The sequence below is a fragment of the Elgaria multicarinata genome, chromosome 3, assembly GCF_023053635.1.
Source record: "Elgaria multicarinata webbii isolate HBS135686 ecotype San Diego chromosome 3, rElgMul1.1.pri, whole genome shotgun sequence".
NCBI lineage: Eukaryota > Metazoa > Chordata > Lepidosauria > Squamata > Anguidae > Elgaria > Elgaria multicarinata.
Genome location: NC_086173.1, coordinates 63,678,486 through 63,702,205, shown reverse-complemented (window position 1 = coordinate 63,702,205; position 23,720 = coordinate 63,678,486). Strand labels below are relative to the sequence as shown.

Here is a 23,720-nt window from a genome sequence, read left to right as displayed (position 1 = left end):
CTTCTCCAAAATAGGGAAATGCAGGGGGCAATGTTTTTGTCTATACCTCTGGGTAGATTTGGACGTTTCATATGTTTGCTTTTTCAAAAGGGCATGTTGAAACTACACTGGTTATTTTATTACCTTAGGAGTGGCCCAAAAACATTTTTGTTGATTTTGGAAAGTGAATCATTTCAGTGTTTTTCTGGCACCTCAAATGGGAATGACCAAATTCTGGCATTGATTTTGGTGTTGTTTGGGGTATGACATTTGAAATGATAGCATGTAGAAATTAAAATCTGGACAAACAGCTTGGAAAAAATGTTATGACTCGATCCAGATTTAAACTGGATCAACTGCTCTGGTGGAGGTGGACTTCCCCACCCCTCCTTCCCATGGGAGGCCCTCTGACCCCCTGCAAATGCTACACAGAGACTGGGTTCAGACAATCTTGGGGGTGAAAGAATCCATCTTGGATTTCTTCCCTGGCCCCGTGAATACCAGTCACGTGTCCACTATTTACGTAATTAACCATGATGCAGTACATGTTGCTGTGCTATCTGAACCTGCTCCACGACGGGGCAGAGGTGACTTTTTACCCACCTACAACCCACAGCTTGCAGTAGAGGTTGTGGAGTGGATGAGAAGCCCACCACACTACATGCTAGGTTTGGATGACACACTAACTCGTGCTGCATCATGGATAATTATGCAAATCATGGACACACGACCAGCATGCGCTGGGGCTGGAAAGAACCCATGATGGGTTCTTACACCCCTGCAATCATCCAAACCAGGCCAGAGAGTCAGGAGACTCTCACAGCTAACATCACAACTAACTGAATGGAGTTAGCTGTGATGTGAGTGGTGGGAGGGGGATCCCAAAAAACCAGGCAGAGGGAACTTATGTGAGCGGAGCCCTTCTTCTTGTGAAAGGTAAATCCTGGATCCAACCTAGAGTGTTTATTTGTTCATTTGTAAGTGCCTATGTGTTTTCTTTGAGCTTAGGGCAAGAAAATTATGCCCCACCCAATCTTCAATAACCAGCTCATGGTCAAGGCCTACATCCAGTGGGCAGTTCTCATTCATGGCTGAGAGGAAGATGGCAAACCTCCATGAGTATAGTTGGTCGCACTGGTCAGCTATGTGCAGCAGGAAAGCAAAATCATTGTACACATCTGGGATGTCTTCTTGCACTTGCTTAAAAGAGTACTTGCGCAGAGGTTGCTGTATCAGCCACAAGAGTGGGTAAGCCCCTACCACCCCATAGAGGAGTACCAAGAACAAATAGGCAGCTATCAACTTCTGCAATATGAAAGCCAAGCTGTGGGTACAGAGGAAAGTAGAGTAGCCAGTGAGGTTCTCTGTGTCTGGCCAGCAAACATGCTTGAAGGAGACGGATCCCACACAGTTGGAGGTGTAGCCTAGCACAGTTAGGATCTTGGCAATTTTGAAGATTGTTTGTCCCGTGTAGACCATGTAAATCAAGCTAGCACCTTCAGTGTGCACCCTGAATCTGCGGATCTTCTCAAACAATGCCCGACCTTGTTCCCTGTCCTTCCGATCTAGGATAGGAGAGGAGGATGAAGGAGAAATAAATTGTTCTTGATGCCCTCCAGTATCCATGGGCTTGGGTAGGCCTAGGAAGTGCTGGCAGGACATTTCAGAGAGAGCCTTGGTGGTCCAAGGTGACTCAAAACATTTCATGAGGATGGATAAAAAGTGTTCAATTTTTGATGAGGTCTTAGGGTACCTGAACCAAAAGTTGCTGCTTGCCATTAAGACCAGGGAGTTGACAAATGCAAGATAAGGAAAATACTTGGAGAACCAGGGCAAAGCCTTCTGATAGCAGACATGGCTGATGTACAGGTACTGCTGGTAGTCAAGGTTGATTGAGCGTCCACTGTTCGTGGCAGGAAACTCTTCACTGATGGCATGATCAGTTGCTCCAGCCTTCAGCATAGCTGCTGTGGACTCATTTAGCTTGTCATTCAGAGGCAAGCAAGTCATTTTGTCAACTGAAATTAGCAGAGTTCCTGAGAGAAGAGAAACCATCAGCATCGCTAGTCCCAAGTAGTCCATCAGGACATCCCACCAAGGCTTTAGAGTCTGGAACCGGGCATAGCTGTCGTTGGGAAAGGTCACTTCTGTCAGGGTAAACATCACTAGGGGGGGAAAGAGTAAGTAGGAATTCAGGAACTTCATTGGCATCTTCCACCAAAACAGGTTGGCAACTTGTAACCCTCCAAATATTGTTGAACTGCATCTCCCAGCAGCCTTAACCAGCATAGCCAGTAGAAAGGGATAATGGAAATTAAAGGCTTTAATTTTTTAAAAAAAACTAAAACTCTGAGATACTACCGTATTTCTTTGATTCTAAGATGCCATCGATTGTAAGACGCACACTGATTTCAGTACCACCAACAGAAAAAAGCTTTGATTCCAAGAAATAATAAACGCACCTGCGATTCTAAGACGCACCCCATTTTTAGAGATGTTTATATGGGGGGAAAGTGCATCTTAGAATCGAAGAAATATGGTATTACCTACATTAGAATAAGTTGGCCTATCAATATAAGTGCATTGTTTCAATGTTTCTAGACAGTGAGTGTTTGCAGGCTCCATCTCTCCCAGGAAATTGGAGCAGGAGAGAGAGAGAGCATAACTTACAGCTTCTATTACCACAGAGTTCAGAGATCAAAACTCTTTAAAACACTGATTTGCACAGTCCTTTTTATCTGGAGTTTGTAGTTCAGTCTGGAGTCTGGAAGTGAGCTCCCCTACTTTTCTACATGGGGCATTTATTGTATGCTTGTCATCCCTTATTCATTGTGAAGTGGTTTAAGAACATCAGAGTCCCGCTGGATCAGATCAAGGGTCCATCTAGTCCAGCACTCTGTTGACACAGTGGCTGACCAGCTGTTGTCCAGGGACCCACAAGCAGGACACCATGCAAGAGCAACCTCCCACCCATGTTCCCCAGCAACTGGTGTATATAGGCTTACTGCCTCTGATACTGGAAGTAACACATAACCATTGATAGCCTTCTCCTGCAGGCATTTGTCCAACTCCTTTTTAAAGCCATCCAAATTGGTGGCCATCACTACATCTTATGGTTTACAGGTTCTTTAGATGACATCATGACCCTCCAGTTTCGCTTCTGTTTGTAAACAGCATTTGTGGTGAGGGTTTTTTTAGAGCAGGGAAAATGGGTTCTTATTTCTGATGGTGAAAGGAAAAACGTTTGGGTATTTGCCCTATTTTTCTATATCACAATACCACCTAGGCAGGATCTACACTACTGCTTTGAAACAGTTTATAACAGTAGTGACAACTGTTGGGGCCCAGGACACACTCCATATACAGTTTTCAACCCATTTTCAAGTGACGTATCCTGCTTGGTATAGTTTATGTAGTGGAAAAGCAGAAAAGGAAATGCTCCTTGTGTAGAGCTTGGATCTCAATTCTGTGACAAAACCAAAAGTAAATGCAGCAGATTAACAGTTTTGTGTAGAAAAGCCCTGTCTCTCTCTCCATTTTTAGCTTTTTCAAAAAGGAAGAAAAATTTAGCTGATGTTTTCTAAACTGAATTGCTCTGAACTAGACCATTTTCAAGAACCAGGATTTTAAAAAGCATTTTTTTTATATTAGAAACTTGCTTTATTTGGGAGAGTATATAAAAGCTTATGAACCATCCAGTACTTAGCAAATCTGAATATGTAATAACATCTGTGGGCAGTATCCAAGTCAACACTAGTGCTGTAATTTAAATTATGTTTCACAAGTGTAAGCGACCTCTATAACATTATAGTAACAATAACATTAGCTGGCATGATTCTTAGAAAATCCATTGAACCAGTGAACACTATTGGCATCACACTAGAGATCACAGTAGCACAACATAATTTATGTTAATACTAGTGTTGACTTGGGCCATAGCTAGACCTAAGGTTTATCCCTGGATCGTCCAGGGGTCAAACCTGTTCATCTAGGTGACACACAGGGAATCCAGTGCTCAGGCAGGGGCAAACCCTGGATGATCCCAGGATAAACCTTAGGTCTAGCTGTGGCCTTGGATACGTCCTATGATTGGAAGTCATTAGCTTTTAAATTGCACTAGCAAACAGGCTGAAATGTGTGCAGCAACTATGAATCTGGATCATGGGTGACAACTTTGGGCAATCCGGGGGTGAATCTCCCCACCCACAATGGGCTGTACTTCCACTGCTGCTGCCGTCGCCAAATTTGGCAGCACACCAGCAGCAAAGAAAATCAGTGGCAAAATGGAGCCAAAGCCCCAAATTAGCTGGAAAACAAGTTAGATTCATCTTTCTAAGGTTCTGTAGTAGTTTGCTACTGAATTTCAGCAGCAAACCACCAAGGTGTTGTTGTTGTTGTTGTTGCAATACCCTTCTGTATTGTTGTACACCATTAAATTTGACAGAACAGCACGGACTGCAGAAGAGGATGGTGGTGTGCATGCCCACCCCTGATCTAGAAGGTCAAGTGGAATCAGTGGAAGCTGGTGGCTACAATGTCAGTGGACTGGTGAATCCGCTCCAGATTTCAATCAGAACCAGTCAGCAGGGCCGGTGCCAGACTATTTTGCGCCCTAGGCAAGGTGAGCTACTTTCACACACACACCCAAAAAATGCCAACTTTGATTTTTAAGAACATATGTTTCCTGGAAAAAATTAGAAGCACAAAACTTGAAACTGCCAAATTTATTTTAAAGTGCAAGAAATATGTCATGCCAATTATAGCAAACAAATTGGAAAGGAACGTCTATGGGTCTAAAATGCATTATTTAATAGGAGTATCACCTCCAAATCATCCCCAACTCACACACACGTGCACACACACACTCAGCATCACTCACTCCAAACAAACACACGCATGAACACATGCATTCACTCAAAGACCCCATGCACCCCATTCACCCATACATTCTCTCCCTCTCTCTCTCTCTTCCGGGCGCGTTCCGGAAGTCCGAACGTGGAGCCGCCCCACCCCCACCCCAGCGTCCCTGGCTTCGCTATGGCTGGGTGGGCGCAGGGCGCCAACTCGCCCGCCCAGGCCCAGCTGAATCCTCAGGCCGGGCTGGTTCACAGCCAAAGCGCATGAGTGCTGCGCTTTGCCCAGCGCTTCTCTTAGCTTGGCGCTCTAGGCAGCCGCCTGAGTGGCCTCTATGGTAGCACTGGCCCTGCCAGTCAGTACTCTAAAAGGGCTATTTCAAAGTGCAAAGCACTGTCTTTAGAGTTCTGTCTGAAACCCAGAGTGGATTCACCACCCCACTGACATCAGAACTACCAGCCTCCACTCCTTGGACTGTGAATGCCCTATTAACACCAAGAATTAGGCTCATTGCTTCAAAATGGATATGAAATAACTTGGATTAATCTACTTTATTTAAGAAAGCCATTCTCTCAAGAAAGGTTTGTCAGGCCTCTTCTTTGCCTGTTTTTAAGTAGGCTCTTCCAACTCTTTTATTTGGAAAAACATTTTTTAAGCTAAAAACAATTACCTAGTTAATACAAACAACAAAACAGAGAAAGAAACGCAATTATTCTTTCCTTTTCCCTATTCTCTTATGTTAACTTTGTTGCTACTGCAGATTTCTTGCTCTTGTTTATAACATGGTATTTTTAGCTTGTTTTTGTTATTATTATTTTTTATTCTGTACACTGCCTTGAATTTACCTTTGGCATAGAAACGAAAGATATAACTACCAAAATGTAATAATACTTAGTACCATGATATATGGAAAGGCAGACTATACTCAAAAATTGTTCAAAATACTTGAAAATCTCTAAGAATATAATTTATACAATGTATTATAATGGTCTGCTGAGATTCTGACTAAGCCAAACCTATCTATAAATCTCTAGGTGAATAACAACAACACTTCCTTTTCTCACAGATTCTTATCAGATCCCTGTAATCAGACTTTGTCATGTGGATAAGGAACTGAAATGGATTTTTTTCCTAAGGCCATTTTATATGCGACTTTATTGCATGGCTTTTAGACAGCTTTCCATCTCCCCTCCCCCCAATTCCAACACTTTATAAACTAGATCAGGCACATATCCAAGTGGAGAACGTCCTTGCTGTAATGAGATCCCACTATGAGTGAGTGGAGGAATGACTGTTACTTCAAATACACGAATGAAAAGTGAAGATAATACGTGAAGTGATTTGCACATGCATGCTAACAGAGATAGGAACTAATCCCAGTCTCTCTAATGTAGTCTTCCTCTGCTTAGGTCCCGCCAGACCTTTTCAACTACAACTCCCATTCGCCCCAGCCAACATGGCCAATGGTCAGAGGTGCTTGGGGTTGTAGTCCAACAACTACTGGAGGGACCCAGTCAAGCAGCAGCTATTCTTTTATCCCCAGTCCCTTTCTGCTGCCACAGGAGCTGACAATAGAGAGCACAGAATTTAGATCTCAGCCATACCGGCGGAGGAGACACACTTTTCTTTCGTGCCATGTAGAATGCCAACCAGGTGCCATTCTTCCTTGCTCATGATACTGTATGAATCTGCTTTAACTGGTGGTTAAAAAAACGGGGGGGGGGGGGAGAAAAAAAGCTCTTCTACTCCGGTAACAAAACTTGTGCAGTCCCAGCCCTAACCTCCTGCAAGACAGGACTGAGCACCCCTACTGCTGCTAAGTGTGCCCTTTTCTGCATCGGGGCTGCTCTTAAATATAATTTAGATGTGTGGTTTTAGCATGCATGTGCACAACTGTGCTTGGTTATGCTTCTAACCCTAGTCGTGGACTGTGTGCCTACCTTCCCTCCCACGGTGCTGCCCAGAGAGTGGCAGCCAACTGGGGCAAGTTTCCCTGGACCCAGCAAAGCTCCTGAGCATACTGTTGGCCGCTGCCCTGCCATATTACTTGTTAGAGCACCCCACTCTCCTGGGTCCTTTGTAGGGGAAAGCAGCAGGGGGGCTGCCAGCACCGCACCTGCCCCAGGGCCCATAAACCCCCTGGGTGGCCCCTGCCCTCCCTCTCTTGCTCTTTTCCTCCTCCATTCTGGCAGTCAGATGCTCACCTGGAAGCCGTGGGACCCTTCGCATACAATCTCAGCTCTCCCCTCTTCAATCCATGAGAGCTGTCCTCTCAAAGACCTCCTCTCCTTTGGCTGTGCTTTTAGCTTGCACGCAACTCTTTGCTATGGCTCTCAGTGCAAGAAGAGGCTTTATTCTGTTTCCATAGCAGCTGCATGCAGGGGGAAAGGATTGGGAAGAGAAAAAAAGCAAAGCGCTTGTTACCCAGGACTCATTTGCTTTGAAAGTCATTGCTACCATTTGTGACGAATTCCTTCCAAATTCACTTTCTTTCATCTTTCTTTCTTTCTCCCTTTCTCCTCTGTGCAGGCAGGCAAACAGGAAGGAAGGGGCTATGACTAAACAGATTAATCACAGAGCTGCTAGTCAAATGTTTCTTTAATTTTTACCTGTCTTAATTTTAATTATCTCCAAGGGGGATTGTACATGGTCTCCCCTCCCAAATGTTATCCTCACAACAGCCCTCTGAGGTAGATTAGGCTGACAATAACAGCCTTAGGTGGTCCAGTGAGCTTCATGGCTAACCTGGATGTGAATTCAGGTCTCCCTAGTTTATGTCCAACACTATAGCCACTACATCATCTTCATTTTCATAGACTGGAAGGTCCTTGGATGCAGGAATCATTTATAAGGCCTCTGAGGTGGGATGGGGGTGCTTAAAACAGGGCTCCCTGCTGGCAGGTTCTGGTGTCTCACTCTTCGCACAGGCAGGTCTCTGTGCCAATTTACACTGAGCATCAAATAACATAGTGGTTTGGGGGATTTTTTTGGTCTGTTTTAAAACAAAAAACAAAAACACATCCTCACCACTGCCAGTTTTATTTTTTAAGGAAAAGCAACCGAACAGCAGCATTTGCTGAGCTCTGCTGCTTGGAGGAGGCAGCATATTCAAGCAAGAGAAGGCAGTGGTTGCTCCTCTCTCCCTCTCCCACCCTCACTGGGATGGGAGAGGACTGGGCAGGCGGTGCTTCCTAGAGAGACATTTTGCTGCCTGAGGTGAAGGACAAGATGAGATCCCCCTTCCCATCCCATGTATGTCTGGAGTGGCAGTTGAATCTGTCTTCAGCGTTGATGTTGGGACAACATCCTCCACTGCACATGAAGGCAGAAGGCTAACTTAGGCAGCAAAGAGCAGGCTGCATGGCACACGGGTCTCTCTTCAAACATCTTGTTGCCACCTCCTAGCACCTGCTACCTGGGGCGACTGCTTCACTCTACATAATGGTAGGGTCGGCTCTAATTGTTTCGCTGACTTCTAAACGTGGTAAGCTGCATTTGGGGGAAATTCCTGCTCATTCTGCTGAATGGGGCCCTCGACGTTTGTCCCAGAAATCCTGTCCTGATGGCAGCACTGTTTCAGCTCGCCTTATACTGGCTCATTATGTTGGTCTCCACAGCTTGCACCATATTTAGACTTCATATTATCCATTCATTCCATGTGTGAGTTTCCCTATAGCCAAAGATCTTGGGGTGGCAAACATAGTGCAGGACAAGCCCAAGACATTTTGCTGCCTGAAGCAAAGGACAAGGGAGTGCTTCTCCCCAGTCTCTGTACAGGATCTGACTGGGCTGACAGTTGAATCTTACTTCAGCAAAGGTGATGGGACAGTGTCTCCTCCACCACACCTGAGGATACCAAACTAGCTTACTGGGTTCAGGGCAGGCTGCATGGTACAGATAAGTCTGTCCTTCCAAATCTTGTGGCCATTTCCCGCCTCTCAGCACTTGCCTCCTGAGGCGGCTGCCTCGCGTTGCTTAACGGTAGGGCCAGCCCTGTATGGACGTGGTTGTGTGCTCCTCCTTGCTCTCATTTCTAAGGAGCATGTTCTTGTGCCCATGTCTTTCTGTGGCATGCATGTCACATTCTTTAGTGAAAGTCTCTATTATTTATTCTTTTTGAAAATTGAAAGTTGCATTGTTTCATGCTTCTGCGATACAGGAACGGATCACTCACTAGAGCCAGGCAGTCGCATGAACTTGACAAGAGCAGACACCCCACTGGATGTAGTTGATTTTGATCCAAAAATCCTTGTTTTATGAAGAAGCTCGATTCAAAATTTGGAATGGACTGTGGCAACCTATTTATTCTTTGTATTTTTTAAAAGGAATATCCTGCCTGTCTTTCTGAAAGGAAGTCTATAGCTAATGGACAGTGTAAGGGAGAAAACTTCAGTTCTGCAGTCTTCAGTGAGGTTTGAGAAATTGGTAATTTGCCCTACACTTGAACATCTTTGCCTTAAATGAGCTTTGTTTGTTGTTGCTGTTGTGTAAAAAATGAATTAAAACTCTGATTATATTAGATCCCTTGGCGGTGCTTGAATAGTGCTAACCACTAGATGGCAGTAAGATGCAACATAGAGATGAAATGGCAGAGATGTGTTTTGTGGGAGATACAGGACAAGAAGAAACAGCTTCAGCAGTGGTGAAGTGGAGGCAGGGCTACCAGGAACGCATCACTGGCACTTTTTTAAATAGCAGGGGTGCTGTTGTCATCTGCTATCTCTCTCCCCTAAGCTTAGCTGCAATCCTCATAGTAGCGCTAGGTGGGGGAGGCTGTATCAGGTGGGGGAGGCTGCATCACATGATATGCCTGATCCCATTAAGCCTGTGGCCATGTCAAAAGCAGGAGGATAAAACTATAGTGACAATTCCCATAGTTTCTAACAGACCATTTTGTGGTGCGGTGCAGTGCAATACGATGTCCACCCCGTCTCCTAATCGCCAGTGTAATCTAGTGGTTATGTGTTGGACGTAAGACTGGGGAGATCTGGATTCAAATCACTGTTCAGCCACGTTTACTGGGTGGCTAGATTCACACAACATACTAACTACTAACCCACCCAGTGTGGGTTGTTGCTGATGAACCATAGGGTATTGTGTTGTCTGAAAACAGCACTTTTTCTGCAGAAAGGTTTATTGTGTTGTTTGAATGCAGGGTGATTGCCATGGGGTTGCTTGTTAACCATGAAGCATGGCTTGTTAACCACCCTGAACAACTATCAACAAGCCATGGGTTCTCAAGATGGCTTGGGTTAACAAGCCACTCTGCAGGAAAAGTGCTGTGTTCAGACATGATGATTCATCCTGCAGAAAACGCACTGTGTTCAGACAACACATTAACAAGCGACGCTAAAAAAAGAAAAAAAAAACGCTACTGCGTTCGGACAACACGATAATCCATGGTGGGTTAGAGTGCTGTGTGAACACAGCCGCAGTCTCTCAGCCTAACCTACTTCATATTTGTTATAGGATAAAAGGTGGGGATCTTGTACATTGCCCTGAGGTCCTTGGAATGAGGGAGGGATAAAAATGTAGTGTAATGTTATAACGATCTCTTGATAGCTTGAGGAAATGAATGTGGGACCTCCTTTGCTTCTGTAATGCCAGAATGTCTGTGTTTTCACCAACTGCTTTGTGAGTGGGCGCTGCTAATAATGCCTTTTCTGCATTTCATTTCCTCCTGAACCCTTTATTTTCAATTCCACCACTCCCATGTAGATACTTGTAATTCAGGATAAACATTCATACATCTGATGAAGTGGACTGCAGTCCAAGTAAACTATGACATAGGAACTTTATACGTCTTTAAGATGCACTGACACTTTTCACTGTTTTATTAGTAAGAATGCCACTGTTGACATGGATGGAAATGGCATACACTTCCACTCGTAGGTACTCTGCTCAGCATCAGCACCCAGTATGGTGGGGCAAATGTTGGGCCCCAGAGAGCCCACTGAAGCAGATACCAGCTTTCTCTTAATAAAGTAGTAGTAGTTGTTGTTGTTAAAGACCCCGTGCTTCTCTTTGCAGTGCTAGGCCAGGTGGCTGCAACCAGCAGTATCTTCCTTACCTTCAACCCCTCTGGGCCCTGCCCCCAATGTACACATCAGGGGTGGGGTCCAGAAGCACTGGGGATAAAGAAGATAAGGGTGGCAGGACCTGGAGCTTGGAGCTGGCCCATCCCCTCTTCTACCCCCACTATCTGTCCTCTCCCCATCTACTCCCTGGTAAGCTTTGCAAGGGGCCACTGGAAGGGAGGGCTGGGGGCACTGGAGGGCAACTTGCCTAGGGGCCCATTATTAGCCCTGCTAGCGGTGGCAATATAAAACAGAAGTAGTGGGTTATATGCATGGTTTAATTCCGTTGCTGTTGAGTTTCACTGAGCACATCTCAGTAACTCACTAGACACTTGGCTCTCTAAAAAACTTCCATCTCCCATGTGAACTGGACTGAATGTTAGGGTCACCTTTAGAGGCCCTTCTCCAGGCGTTTCCACCTTCTGAGTTTGGTGACAGTCACGGAAAGGAACTTTGCGGTTATGGCACTCCATGTATGGCAAGGGTGGGCAACTTGTGGCTCTCCAGATGTTTTTGCCAAGAACTCCCATGATCCCTCACATGGAGTGATGGGTGTTGTAGACCAAAACATCTGGAGGGCCACAAGTTGTCCACCCCTAATTTATGCTGTGCTCTCCCCAGGGAAGCTCACCTGGGTTGGCACCTCACAGCCTTCTAGCACCAACCACAGAGGAATCTACACAGAGGAACCTGCCCTATACCAGGCTAGACTATTTGTCCTTTTAACCCAATATTTTCTTCTCTGACTTACAGCAGGTCAGGCAGTGTCATCTGGACCTGGTCAGTGACTCGTATAGCACACTTCACCTTCCCACTTCAGCTTGTTTTGGCTATATGCCACAAAAAGAATTCAGAAGGGACCACTTTGTCTCCCCACTAGCCCTGAAGAGTGTGACTCTTCTTTTAACAAAGTACTAGCAGTGAAGAGAACTCGGCTATTTCCCTGCTATAAGGCTATCTGTCGCTCCCACCCACCCACCCACCTCTATTATATAGGCCATGACACTGCAAAGGATGACTTCTAGGTAAGTCCAAGGAGGGATCTGGGCAGGGCTGTGAGAAGAAGGGGACACATGAACCCATTTGTACAAAACAGTCTCGCAAAGCCCCAGAACATTTCAGAAATATACACAAGCAAGCACACATGTATAAAAATAACTATAATGATCATTTGGTCTGGCACAACCATTTCTTTCTTATGAACAATTCCTGCTACTTATCTGTTTTGAACAGTGGTTTTTTGTTTTTAGAAAGAGTCTCCCGTCTCTTTTTGTTCTTTGTTGTGTCTTTGCTGCACCTACATGCTGAGGTTTTCAATTCCTACCCTGCATCCCTGACTAAGCTGAAAGTGTTTCATTTCCTCCCTGGTACCAACCTGCTTTTCCAGGTCTACCCCATGGTGGTGTAGAAAAAAAGAGCAGGAATATTTCCAAGCTGTATAGATCCAGATTCAGTTAGGTTCCTCTCTGCTCCGTGTCTGCGTGGCCAACCCTTGCAGGGGTACTCTACCCCTGCTGTCATTCTCCCCATCATTCCTCCTCCATTTTCTCCCTCACCTCTGGAGGCAATGCCTCATAAAGGTGGCTCTCCACCACCAGGCCACTATGCCTGAGGACTGGGCATTGGCCAATGCCCGGGGGCAGAGCCTCAAGCGGGTTCCCTTTTAACTCTAGCCTGGAGAGCAAAGGCAGCGATGACAGATAGTTAGAGAGCTGGTGCAATCTGTTGTGTCCTGCTTTGAGGATCTTGAGTTTTTTGCATTTGAAGATTTCATCTGGCAGTTCCTTGACGGCATTGTGAGAAATGGCAAAATACTGAAGGTGTTCTAGAGATCCTATCTCGGAAGGTATGACCTGGATTTTATTGTGGGAAAGGTCCAAAAAGGTCACCTTACTGCATGAGCAGAGTTGGCTAGGGAAGGCCTCAATGCGGTTATGGCTGAGGTCAAGTTGTTCTAAGCTCTTGAGCTTGCGGATGTGTTCTGGGATGCTGGCAATGTGGTTGTACCAAAGTTTGAGGCATGCTAGCTTGCGGCAATGCTGAAAGCTGATAACCTCCTCAATGGTATTCAGCTGGTTGTCCCGCAGGTCCAGCTCCTGGAGGTTCACCAGACTGAAGACAGCATGGGGGATGCGCTCCAGGTTACAGTTGATCAGCTTCACTTCTTGCACAGAAAAGAGCTTCTTGAGGTTGTTGACAGTCATCAGCTTAGTCCCATCATTGTGGATCCTGAGCTTCTGCAGATGAGCAGCAACATCAGTCACGCTGGGTGGCAGCTTGGAGATATTGCTATGCAGTGTCAGGACCTTCAGGTTCTTGAGCTCACGCAGGCATTCCAAAGTTCCCACCCGGCCCATCTCCAGGTTGAAATGTCCCAAGATGTGCAACTCTTCCAAGCCTCTCAAGTTGTAAGTCCAAACAGGTATGTCTTTTACATCATCAAACTTCACAAGCATCACCTTCAGGTGTTCACGGAAGAACATCAGCGAAGTAAAAGACAGCTTAGCAGGGCAGTTGATCAGTGTTAGCTCTTGGAGGTTGACCAACTGAGTCACTGAGGTTGGGAAAGTAACATCTTTGAGGAGCTCCAGCTTCAGGGCCTCCACCTCAGTCAGCTCAAAGATGGTGTCAGGCAATCCAGGTAGCATGAAGAGATGGAGCTCCAGCCGGCCATGAGCATTCTTCTGAAGCTTCTGCCGCAGCTTATCTGCTGTCCACTCATGACTGAGGTTGAGCTGCTTGAGCTTGAACTCACTGACCTCAGAGAGGAACACAGCAAAGCGCTTGGAGTAGAGGGAATCATACTGGTCAATGAGATGGAGCATGAAAGCAAAGTCGTTCTTGACATCTGGGATGTCGCTGATGCCTGTTTCCTTGCGCGCAAAGTTGAAAGAGTACTCCTTGAGAGGCCGGTGGAAGAGCCAGTAAAGAGTGTAGAAACAGGTCATGCCATATATGCCAAGAAAGCAGATGTAGCAGATAGCCAACTTAGAGAAGAGGTGGGCTTTGGTGTGATTGCAGCAGAAATGGTCATAGCCAGTCATGTCCTCCATCTCAATACTGCATGGTACTACAAAGTTGATATTGCGAACCAGGACTGCATTGTAGACAATAATGATTAGAAACTTGCAGACTTTAAGAACAGTTTGGCGGATGTACATGGTATAAAGGATGTCCCCTTTTTCTACGTGGAGCCGGAACTTCTTCACCTTTTCAAAGAGTGCCTTGGCCTGCTCACCTTCCTTTTTGTCCAGCAGGCTAGCGGTGGCGGACTCTGCAACCTTCTTCTCCGCCACTGATCCCCCTGCGGGGGAAAGCTCAATTAACTCAGTGGGAGCACTACTTTTCCTTCTCCGATCTGCCTTCCCTGAGCTTCCATTCTCTTCCACAGAGACTTCTGAAATGGCTCGAGTAGTCCAGGGTGAGTCAAAGCACTTGCTCAGAATGGCAATAAAATGTTCAATCTTAGAGCTGGTCCCCGGATATTTGAACCAGAAAGAGGCACACACCATGAAGATGAGGGTGTGGATGATAACCAGGTAGGGGAAGTACTTGGCGTACCAGTGGAGGGCTGTCTCATAGCACATCTGATTTATGTAGCTGTACTGTTGGATGTCTAAGTTGTTCTTTAACCCATGCATTTCCCGGTAGGCAGGGGACTTGACCGATTCAATGATTCTCTTCTTGGTGAAATCTTCACAAGTTACATCAGTGAGGGCTGTACCATTGGGAGCATGGCTGGGGAGGCAGATAATCTTATCTTGTAGCGCCTGTCAAGTCATGTGGGAGAAGAGAAGAGAGGAAATCATATATCAGAGTCCAGTAGAGCACAATGAACTGATAGAGCCCTGGTAAGCTTCAATGGAATTTACCACTTCAGGCTGCCGATGGGGGTGGGTGGGGAATCCCATTTTTGAAAACATTTTTTAAAGACTCCCTGCAAGTAGAACCACAGCACAGCAGAGAGTAGGCTGGGCTAGAATCTCTCTCCCTGATGTACTAGGTGGTTGTTGTTACATGTAGGGAGGTTTTTCTAAAAATTAAATAAATAGGGAAGCATTAAATATGGCATATCCCAACTGTAGTATGAACTGATACAGTCCATTGATATATTCTCATTCTACTGCACTTGTAGCTAAACCAACCTTAATTCCTACTAGCTGATAATGTAGTCTTCTCTCTGCCAGTGGGGTGAGGTGGACCTGTAATAGCCTGGGATCTGCTCCTGTATAAATATGCTCAAAATTCCTCTGACTGCACTTTCTGTGCTATGCCAGCCATGGGGTGTGTGTGTGTGTTTTAATACTGGATGGTGGACTGGGTAGATATTAGAGACATGCTTGTTAGTCCTTCCCAAGGATCCTAAAACCTCTGTGGGATTCTTTGGAGTAAGTCACTGCATGGATTGCAGATCATGACGTGGACTGAGCAGAGATATAATGACAGGGAGAGGTGGGGTGATGTCACAGGAGATCCTTCTTGGCCCTGCTGCTCTGTTCCTTCCTCAATATCTCATGCCCTTCCTGAAACAAGGGATGTAATCTAAAAATTCTGCCTCTTTGATGGGCTGGATCTCACATCTGGTAATGACATATCTTCTTCCCTGCAGTGATGCACTAATCCACTATGCCCCATCCATTACACATCTTCTCATTTTCAGATGGGAGAGACTTCTATCAGCCAGGAAAGAATCGGCCCACCAGGTACTCCAATGTAGAAGACCAGACTCTCCCTGTCTAAGCTGCTGAGCCTGTACAGCATCACCTCCAGAGGGCTTCTGGCTTCCGAGCTGTTGGATGCAGAAAATCCACATACACCCTCCGAGATGAAGAAGTTGGCCATCACTAGTTCATCAGTTTTTCCCACAACTGCATCTGCAAAAGCCAATGCAATATCTCTTCCCCAGCCCACCCAGGTTCCAATGACACTGTGATCCCATTTAGATGTTGTGTAGGCTCCCCCATACTCACTTGCAGTGTGCAGCCGAAAACACCTATCATCAGCATGGCTATGGTGATGTACTCAGCCAACACATCCCACCATGGCTTGAGAACCTTGAAAGCAGGCTGCTGGTCCGTGAAGTGCTTGAATTCGGCTACCGGGATCATCCTGCCTGCCAAAAAACGGTGAGGGATTAGAAAAGTCCCGGTGGTCTCTCTCCTTCAAGCATGCCAGTGTTAAAATGAGGTTGGCTCGTGGCTGGCTTCAGAATCTATTATCTCTCCTTGTTCTTGTGGATCCTAGGTGACTGGTGGCTGTTCATTCCCCCAACCCTGCTGTTGCATGGCCACGAGGAAGGCTGCTCTAGGAAATTAAGACTACTAGAACAGGAGTGTTCAAAGAGGGAATTGGCTGCTAAATCTGTGCCTGTCCTAAATAACATTCAGATCCAGTGTTTACATCTCATATAAAAACAAAACCCTACTAGACAGAGATCCCCCAACTGATACAACCACATCTTAGCCATGGCTATAAGGATCCCTTGCATATCTTTGATATGTTGCTGCCTCTTTCATGGGCTGGCTCTCACATCTGGCAATGACATAGCTTATCTCAAGACCAGGAAAGCACTTATTTATATAAAGCTGCCACGTCCACCTCTGAAATGCAAATGATTCTAGGGCAGGGCATAGGCCTAGCTGGCCAGTAACAATGCTATAGGGTCACCATTTCCAAAGGAGAAGCCATGTTGTAGCAAAACAACAAAGAGTTTTATGGTACTTTAAAGATTAAGACATTTATTGACACTGCATCTGACAAAGTTGACAGTACCCACAAAAGCTAATGCCAGAATAAAGTTGTTCATCTTTAAAATGCCACAAGACAGTCTCTTGTTAATGCTACACAAGAATCTCCAACGTTGCCCTCTTTCACCCAAAAAAGAAAGTGCCATTCCTCACTCATGACTGCCAATGTATTTAAATATACGAAAGATAAAATCTGCCCACTTTCTACATTTGGGGCTGTTAAATGGAAGAATAAAGATGACCTGATTTGGTGCTTTTCAGAGTTTTCTGGCAAGCTTCTCTTGCCCCCAAATGAACGGATGCCGCTTGTCAATTTAATTGTGGTGGTTAGTTACTAACATATGCCAATGCAACATGGTAGCAAATTTTGGAGCACACATTTTGCAGGGGCTGGTGTTGGGCCTTGAACAAGAGAGACCTCACAGCCCAGACCCTAGTCTTGATCTGGTCTTCTTGACCAGGACAACCACAAGATGTAGTGATGGCTACCAATTTGGATGGCTTTAAAGGGGGACTGGATAAATTCCTGGAGGAGAAGGCTATCAATGGCGACTTGTTCTGGTTGCTTTGTGCTACCTCCAGTAGCAGAGGCAGTAATGTACACCAGTAGTGTACATGTACACTATGTACACCAGTTGCTGGGGGAACGTGGGTGGGAAGGTGCTGTGGCACTTGTATCCTGCTTGCGGGTTCCTGGTCAACAGCCAATTGGCCCCCTTTGTGAACAGAATGCTGGACTAGATGGACCCTTGGTCTGAACCAGGGTTGCTCTTCTTATGTTCTTGAGGATGGAACTGCTAGAGCTTCAGGACCACAGACAGTTTGCATCACCGTCTGCCTGGAAGAAGATACTCTTAAAAATATAATACCTGACAGCAAGTGTTCCATTTGCAGTCAAGGGATCAGTTTTTCTGTGAAGTTGATGCCACAGAGCTACCACTGACATTGCCTCCAATATAAGGTTTTTCCCAGGACTGCATGCACATTCATAGAATAGTAGAGTTGGAAGGGACGTATAAGGCCATTGAGTACAACCTTTATACCTTCTTTTTCTGACAGGACAAGAACTACTCACTCACCCAAATACAGTAGTCATAGTGAAGGTGGATCTGGCTTCCAACACCACCAGCAGAAATCTAATCCTTGGATGGATTAAAGTAGATATTGTGATCTTGTTTGCTATCTCTTAAGCACAGTCCCTTCATCCTCTTTCTTTTGCCTTAGGATGGGATGGCAGTGAGCCTGAATTGGGAGTTACATGTATATGGGCTTTAAATGTAACCTTCTGCAGGGATCCCAAAACAGCTGAACCAGTAACTTCGCAGCTACTTTCCTGCCCAGGGCATATGCTCTGCCATCATGGAATGAAGTAGTCTTTAGGATTCTGGTTGCTATAGTAACTGTATTCCCACTACAAATGTCAGAGGAACAGCAAGAACATGCCAACAGTAACCAAGGAGGCGAGAGTATTAAGTCTGCCTCTAAAATCCAACATCACCTTAGTCCAGGGGGACAACCTTCCTCAGCAGTGTTAGCAAAGGCTACAATCTCTTTTCATCTCCCTTTTTGCTAATCTAGTGACCCTCAACACCAACTTTTCTTAAGCTACATTCTATCAGTACACATGTAGCACCTGCCTCTAGTGTCCTTAACCATTTTTGTGCCCAGATGTTCTATGTAACCCTGAGAGGGGAGTAAAAGGAATGACACCATCCAACTTTAGAATAGCAGAAGACAGCATGGCAACAGATGGAACACCCCCGGAATCTGGTCCCTAAGTTTTGGATTTGGGGTCCCTTCCTCAGTTTCACCACACATCCACTACATGTATATGTCTGTGGCTTCCCAACACTACCACAGCTTTGCAGCAAGCTGTGCACAAACAGCTAAACAACCTGTGTTTCAGAGAGATGATCATGCAGTTTAGAAGATGTTGTTACCTGCCAAAAGCATGTAGGGAAAATGCAACATACTGAACTATGTGCAGTATAAGGGGCTTTTAGGGGGAAGTGTAGGCTAGCCAGGAATGCTTCCCTCTAGACTAACCTGGTGCATTCCAGATGTATTGGACTGCAACTCTCATCACCCTCTCCAGCCTGGCTGACAATTATGAGAGATGTAGTCTGACACATCTGGAGGACACTAGGCTGGGTTGGGCTGGCCTAGACTCACCCCATACCAACATTTTCTCATTCTAAATGGGACTCACAATACTATGTGACTTAAAGGGTGTTGAATATAATGGCCTGGCTTTCTTAAGATGCCTTGGCACTACCAAGTCAACAAATCCAACATATTTCTGGTGGGGGTTGGGCAGCTGTTGTTTGACTGAGACAGACCTGGTGATAGCCTTGGAGGAGCCTGCCAGATGGGTAGGGTGGCTGACACCCACACTTGAAGTCAAGTTCACTAGGGCACTTCCAAGCAGAGGCCATTGAAAGCAGCGGAGGAGCTGATATTCACGATACACACAAGTCACAGAATTGATGCCTATTCTGATCAGAATTGGGTGGGGTAGGGACAGAGCAACCATTGTGCAAAATCAACCACAGGACCATCAAACCTCTGCACTACTTGGTAGATTTTGTTCAGGAAACACAGGAGCTCACTTGCAGCCATGGATGATAGAGAGAATACACTACGATTTGGCTCCTTGGCTATGAATTGCGTCCTGCAGCCATTGTCTCTTGTTAAAGCTTTCCCTTGCTTGTCAAGAGTAGTAGAATTTGTCTCCTTGCAGTTAGTGATCTCTTACGAGGATCCTGGGTTCAATTTACTAAGAAGAATCTTGGGTACTAGTGCAAAGAATAACAGGAATATCTTCTATACATATTGCTCAGTGGCTGGATATGGAGAACTCATGGCCCAGGGCAGGAACACCCTCTGATGTTGTTCCCCAACAGGAATTCCTCTTACTTTCTTAAGAGATGCCATATGGGCCTTCTTTAGGTTCTTGCATAAGAACATAACTGAACAGCTGGAATAGTCACTGCCTCTAGAACACTGTGGTTGGTGTGAGCACCAAACCAGACAAGTATTTCCAGAGATTACCAGGAGCATCCAGGAAAGAAAACGAGGGAACACTGGGCAATTTCAGCAACTAGGACAATCCAGCTCTTGATGAGACTTGTAAGACATTTTAAATACCAGTGTTGCAATTTTCCATGGAAAGATATGCCTGAATAATTGCCTTGGGTATATTTTTCTTGGTAGAAAGACAGGATACAAATCAAATAAATTAAATAAATAGCTCCCAGAAATCCTAGCTACCAGTTCTTCCCTAAATCAGGGGGAGCAGACATCAAGCTTGTGGGATCTACTTTGTTGGGGAACAACATTTGTGATCTGCCTCCCCCACCCCCACCCCCACAGAACTCAAGGGTCCACCAACAAGAGACAAAACAGTGGCTGAGCAGACAGAGCCAGAAATGCTCTGGGCTAAAGGGGTGGAGTCATTTCCCTAATTCTCCCATTCCCCATGAGCCCACATACGCAAGTTTTTTTTTTTTTAAGTTTCACTACTTTCAATTTTTAATCTACTAAGAATCAGAAACTCTTGGGAGATCTATTGCAGATCTAAATCCTGATCTACCTTCTGCCTGCTCCCTGCTCTAACTCTCCAGGAAAGGAAAAGTAGAAGGTTCTTTTTTAAAAACAACAACAACAAGATGTTTTGACACTCAACCTGCTAATGCCAAGTAATACATCCCAGCTAAAATAATAATAATGCAGCATCCAAGAATCCTGTCTTCTATCTCAGCTTCCCCCTTCCCATTTTCCAGGAGATGTGGAAAAAAAACCCACCAGAGGTCCTGCTTCTATAGCAGGCCCTCACCCTCTGTCTGCTAAAATCTATGAACTTCCCAAATAGCACTCTTCCTTTCTTTCCCCATTTTGTAACTTTTGTTGTTGTTGTAAATGATACCTTAGCAGATTCTACAAGCGTCTGCATGTCCACAGAGGGTAAATCTAAGTGCATTCTGATTAGAGGGGGTTCTTTGCCAGACTGACTATACAGACCCCCTTAGTTCCTCTAGCTTATCATCCTTTGCTCCAGCTCATTTTATATTACATTCACTCCTGTAGTTGTGTCTCCATAGATCTTGCTTAAATGTGAGCAAAAAGAAGGGGTAAATCAAATTGTGGGTGTATGGCTCCAAAACATGCAACTGTATGAACATTCCCCTTAATCTGTCTGCATATGAGATTTGCCACGTGAAAAGTAGCAATCTGTCCCCAGCCTCCTCTGTCTGTTGAGAATTCTAAGAACGCTGGTAGGCAAATACACAGCAAAGCAGCAGTGGCTGGCCGCCTTTCTTCATCAGTTGTTTATCTCTGCTTATCTCTGTTTATCAGTTAATTTTCCTTTCCCCTCCCCTCTCAAACTCCCAGGGAAAATTAGCTGCTAAGCAGGGAGAAAAAGGAAGGGAATGCTGACTATTGGTTTTAGAATTCTAATCAGCAACCACAGACTGGATAAAATTGGCTACTTTTCACATAGTAACATTTTAGCCAGGCTAGGCTGAATTTCCCCTAGTTCCTCATGTTCTCACCTATGCCTGAAGGTTATAATTAAAAACAAAACCCGGAAAAGAAAAGAAAAAGGGGGGGGGGAAAGCCTGGAGAACTCTTGCAAGTATTTCGACTTTACCATTCTAACTTTCCATTGTCCGGACCTCCAGATTATTATTTTTTTTAAAAAAAATTGCCTACAACTCCCATGATTCCTCATCATTAGCTATGCTAGCTCGGACTGATGGGAGTTGTAGGCCAAAATATTGGAAGGGCCAAAAGTTGCCCACTCCTCTCCTAAAGCTATCTCTGCAACCCAGTTTGGACTGGCACACACACGGATCAGCACAAGGCTTTCAAAGCGTGATATTTAGGAGAGGCATAATGGATAGTGTCACTGACCGAAATCCACACAGTCATGCTACTTTTAACTGGATTCCATTCTCTTCCCAAAACCACACACAACCTAAGAAGTTTTTGGATGCCCCTGGCACTCCTCACTCACATGCACACACTGTGCATGTGAGTGAGGAGGTCGCTGCCAGGTCGCTGCCTGGAAACCAGCTGGCATATCTTTGCTCAATCTCTTGCCCTCAGAGATGGTTGTGCCACCATCCACCCAAGCTCACCAAACCTGTTTTCCGCGCCATGGGTCGTGTGAAGTAGTATTACGTAGGCCCCTTTGAGCATGCGCGGGTGTGGTGCCGTCACAGCCGGACTCAGGGGGGAATTAGGCGAAAAGAGTCTTCCAGAGACCGGACAGGAAGGCTGCAGTCTTACACACATTTGCCTACCTGGAAGGAAGTCGGTGGGACTTCGCTCTGTGCAGCCATGCCTGTGATTACGCTGTCCGACCGAAACTAAATGCGACGGAGAACTCCTTTTTCCAGGAACAAAAGCAGGGCAAGTCGACGGGATCTCTTCCCTCTAACCCAGCCTTCCCCAACCATGTGCCCTCCGGAAGTTTGAGACTACAACTCCCAGTGTTCCTGTCCATTGGCCATGGTTTTGAGGAGACTCCCGTTTTCTCGTCCTGCCCTCCGCGCAAAAGGCTCGTCTTCCTCAAGCACCGTCCATACAGCTCGCCCGAGGGGCAAGACACCCACCACCTCCGCAGCATCTCTGAGCATCGTTTGGGTGCGGGGAGGGTGCTCCGTTTTCTCGGAGGCTCTACACAGTCGTGTTGAACCTCGTTCACACTTTGGGGGTGGGAGTTGGCCGTAAACGTGCTTTCTGAGGATAAAGCCAACGCAAGTCCTACTTAAAGTAGACCCATTGATATGACTGGGACTTAAGTTAGTCATGACTAACTAAATCCCACTCATTTCAATGTGTCTACTCTAAGCACGACTTATGTTGGATCTTACCCTTTCTCCCCGCCTTCCCCTCACCACGCAGGGATGCCTCGAGGGGCCGAGCCGAACCGGCAGTCCCAAAGCTGCAGGGAAAGGGCAAGTGTCGCCCTGCCCTCAGAGGGGCTGCGGCTGTTTCCGAGTCGAATCGGGCCGCCAGCCCCGACCAGATCTATCCTCCTCCTCCCGCTCTACGCTGCACAGTTTCGGGAAGAAGGAACCGACCCGTCTGGTTTTACTTCCCAGAAAGTTTCTAGGAAGTAAAACGAGACGCTTCGCTTCCTTTATGGGTCGATCCTTCTCCCAAGCGGTGTCCTCAGCTGCTCTCAAGAGCCGACGCCCCCAAGCCGTCCACACACCTACAGAGGCGGGTGGCGCACCGCTCCGCTCCCCCAGCCAGCCACTTGCCTGGAGTTGATGGCCTCTCGCCGCCTGCCCCGGCCGGAATGAGGCACCTGATCCCAATCGTCTGCTTCAACCTCCTGCGCCGGGCGGCGGCGGCGGCGGCGGCCCCCCTTGCTGTCTTGCCCGGCGGCGGTGTCGCCCTGTGCGAGTCGCCCTCGTGCCCGCCTCTAAGGAAGAGCCTTCCCCTCCCCAGGCGCCTGGCGTTCCCGCCTTCCTCCCCATCGCCCCGAGCAGGCTTTGGCGAGGGAGGGAACCTGGCGTAGGGCGCTGCCACCGAGCGGAATCCGCCCCGAAGGCCCACGCACCTCAAGGAAGAACACCCGAGACTGGGAGCCACCCACGGGAGAACTGCCAGCTCCGTCCCGGCTCGGGCTGGAGGCTTCCTCACGGTAGCCGGGCGGACACGTTTGAAGCAGGTTCATAAGGGAGGGAGGTGGGAGAGTTTGGGTCCCTGGTGGATTTCTGAGGTCTGGGTAGGAAGCGGCCGCCACGTGGTGATTTTTGTTTATTTGTAATGCCCATATGCCACTTGATGTAATTAAATCTCTAAGTGGTTCACATATTAAAAAACACATTTAAAATACAGTATTAAAAACAGTTTCAGCTATAGTTACAATACAAATCACATTTAAAAGACAGTATTCGAAACCATTCCAACTACAATAATAATACAAAACAAGTGATGGTGATGATCCTTCTCTGTGAATGTGTTGAAATGTCACGGGAAAGGGGCAGGTCACGCTCCGCTTTTTGGCCCATTCCATGGTTCAAAGGTGTCCGAGCAGGAGGTGGTG

General features: G+C 46.3%; 2 protein-coding genes across 2 annotated transcripts; both read right to left on the bottom strand.

Annotated features, from left to right (window-relative positions):
- Positions 1 to 942: 942 nt before the first annotated feature.
- Positions 943 to 7,140, bottom strand: LOC134395371 (volume-regulated anion channel subunit LRRC8D-like). Its single transcript, XM_063121534.1, has 2 exons — positions 7,038 to 7,140; positions 943 to 2,144 (listed from the first exon to the last, which is right to left on the bottom strand). Exons 1-2 carry the CDS (start codon positions 7,060 to 7,062, stop codon positions 943 to 945), a joined length of 1,227 nt encoding a protein of 408 aa, XP_062977604.1. The 5' UTR covers positions 7,063 to 7,140.
- A 4,853-nt stretch (positions 7,141 to 11,993) lies between these two features.
- LRRC8E (leucine rich repeat containing 8 VRAC subunit E) lies at positions 11,994 to 23,097 on the bottom strand. Its single transcript, XM_063123264.1, has 3 exons — positions 22,926 to 23,097; positions 15,881 to 16,019; positions 11,994 to 14,680 (listed from the first exon to the last, which is right to left on the bottom strand). Exons 2-3 carry the CDS (start codon positions 16,016 to 16,018, stop codon positions 12,440 to 12,442), a joined length of 2,379 nt encoding a protein of 792 aa, XP_062979334.1. The 5' UTR covers position 16,019; positions 22,926 to 23,097; the 3' UTR covers positions 11,994 to 12,439.
- Positions 23,098 to 23,720: the final 623 nt, after the last annotated feature.

What these genes read in the sequence shown, in the direction of transcription:
- LOC134395371 (XM_063121534.1), bottom strand. Translation starts at nt 7,062, where the DNA reads ATGCGAAGGGTCCCACGGCTTCCAG. An exon ending in AAGGGTCCCACGGCTTCCAG is followed by an intron (nt 2,145 to 7,037) that starts GTGAGCATCTGA and finishes TTCCCCCCCTAG; the next exon opens with TGATGTTTACCCTGACAGAA.
- LRRC8E (XM_063123264.1), bottom strand. Translation starts at nt 16,018, where the DNA reads ATGATCCCGGTAGCCGAATTCAAGCACTTCACGGACCAGCAGCCTGCT. An exon ending in TTTTCGGCTGCACACTGCAA is followed by an intron (nt 14,681 to 15,880) that starts GTGAGTATGGGG and finishes ATGACTTGACAG; the next exon opens with GCGCTACAAGATAAGATTAT.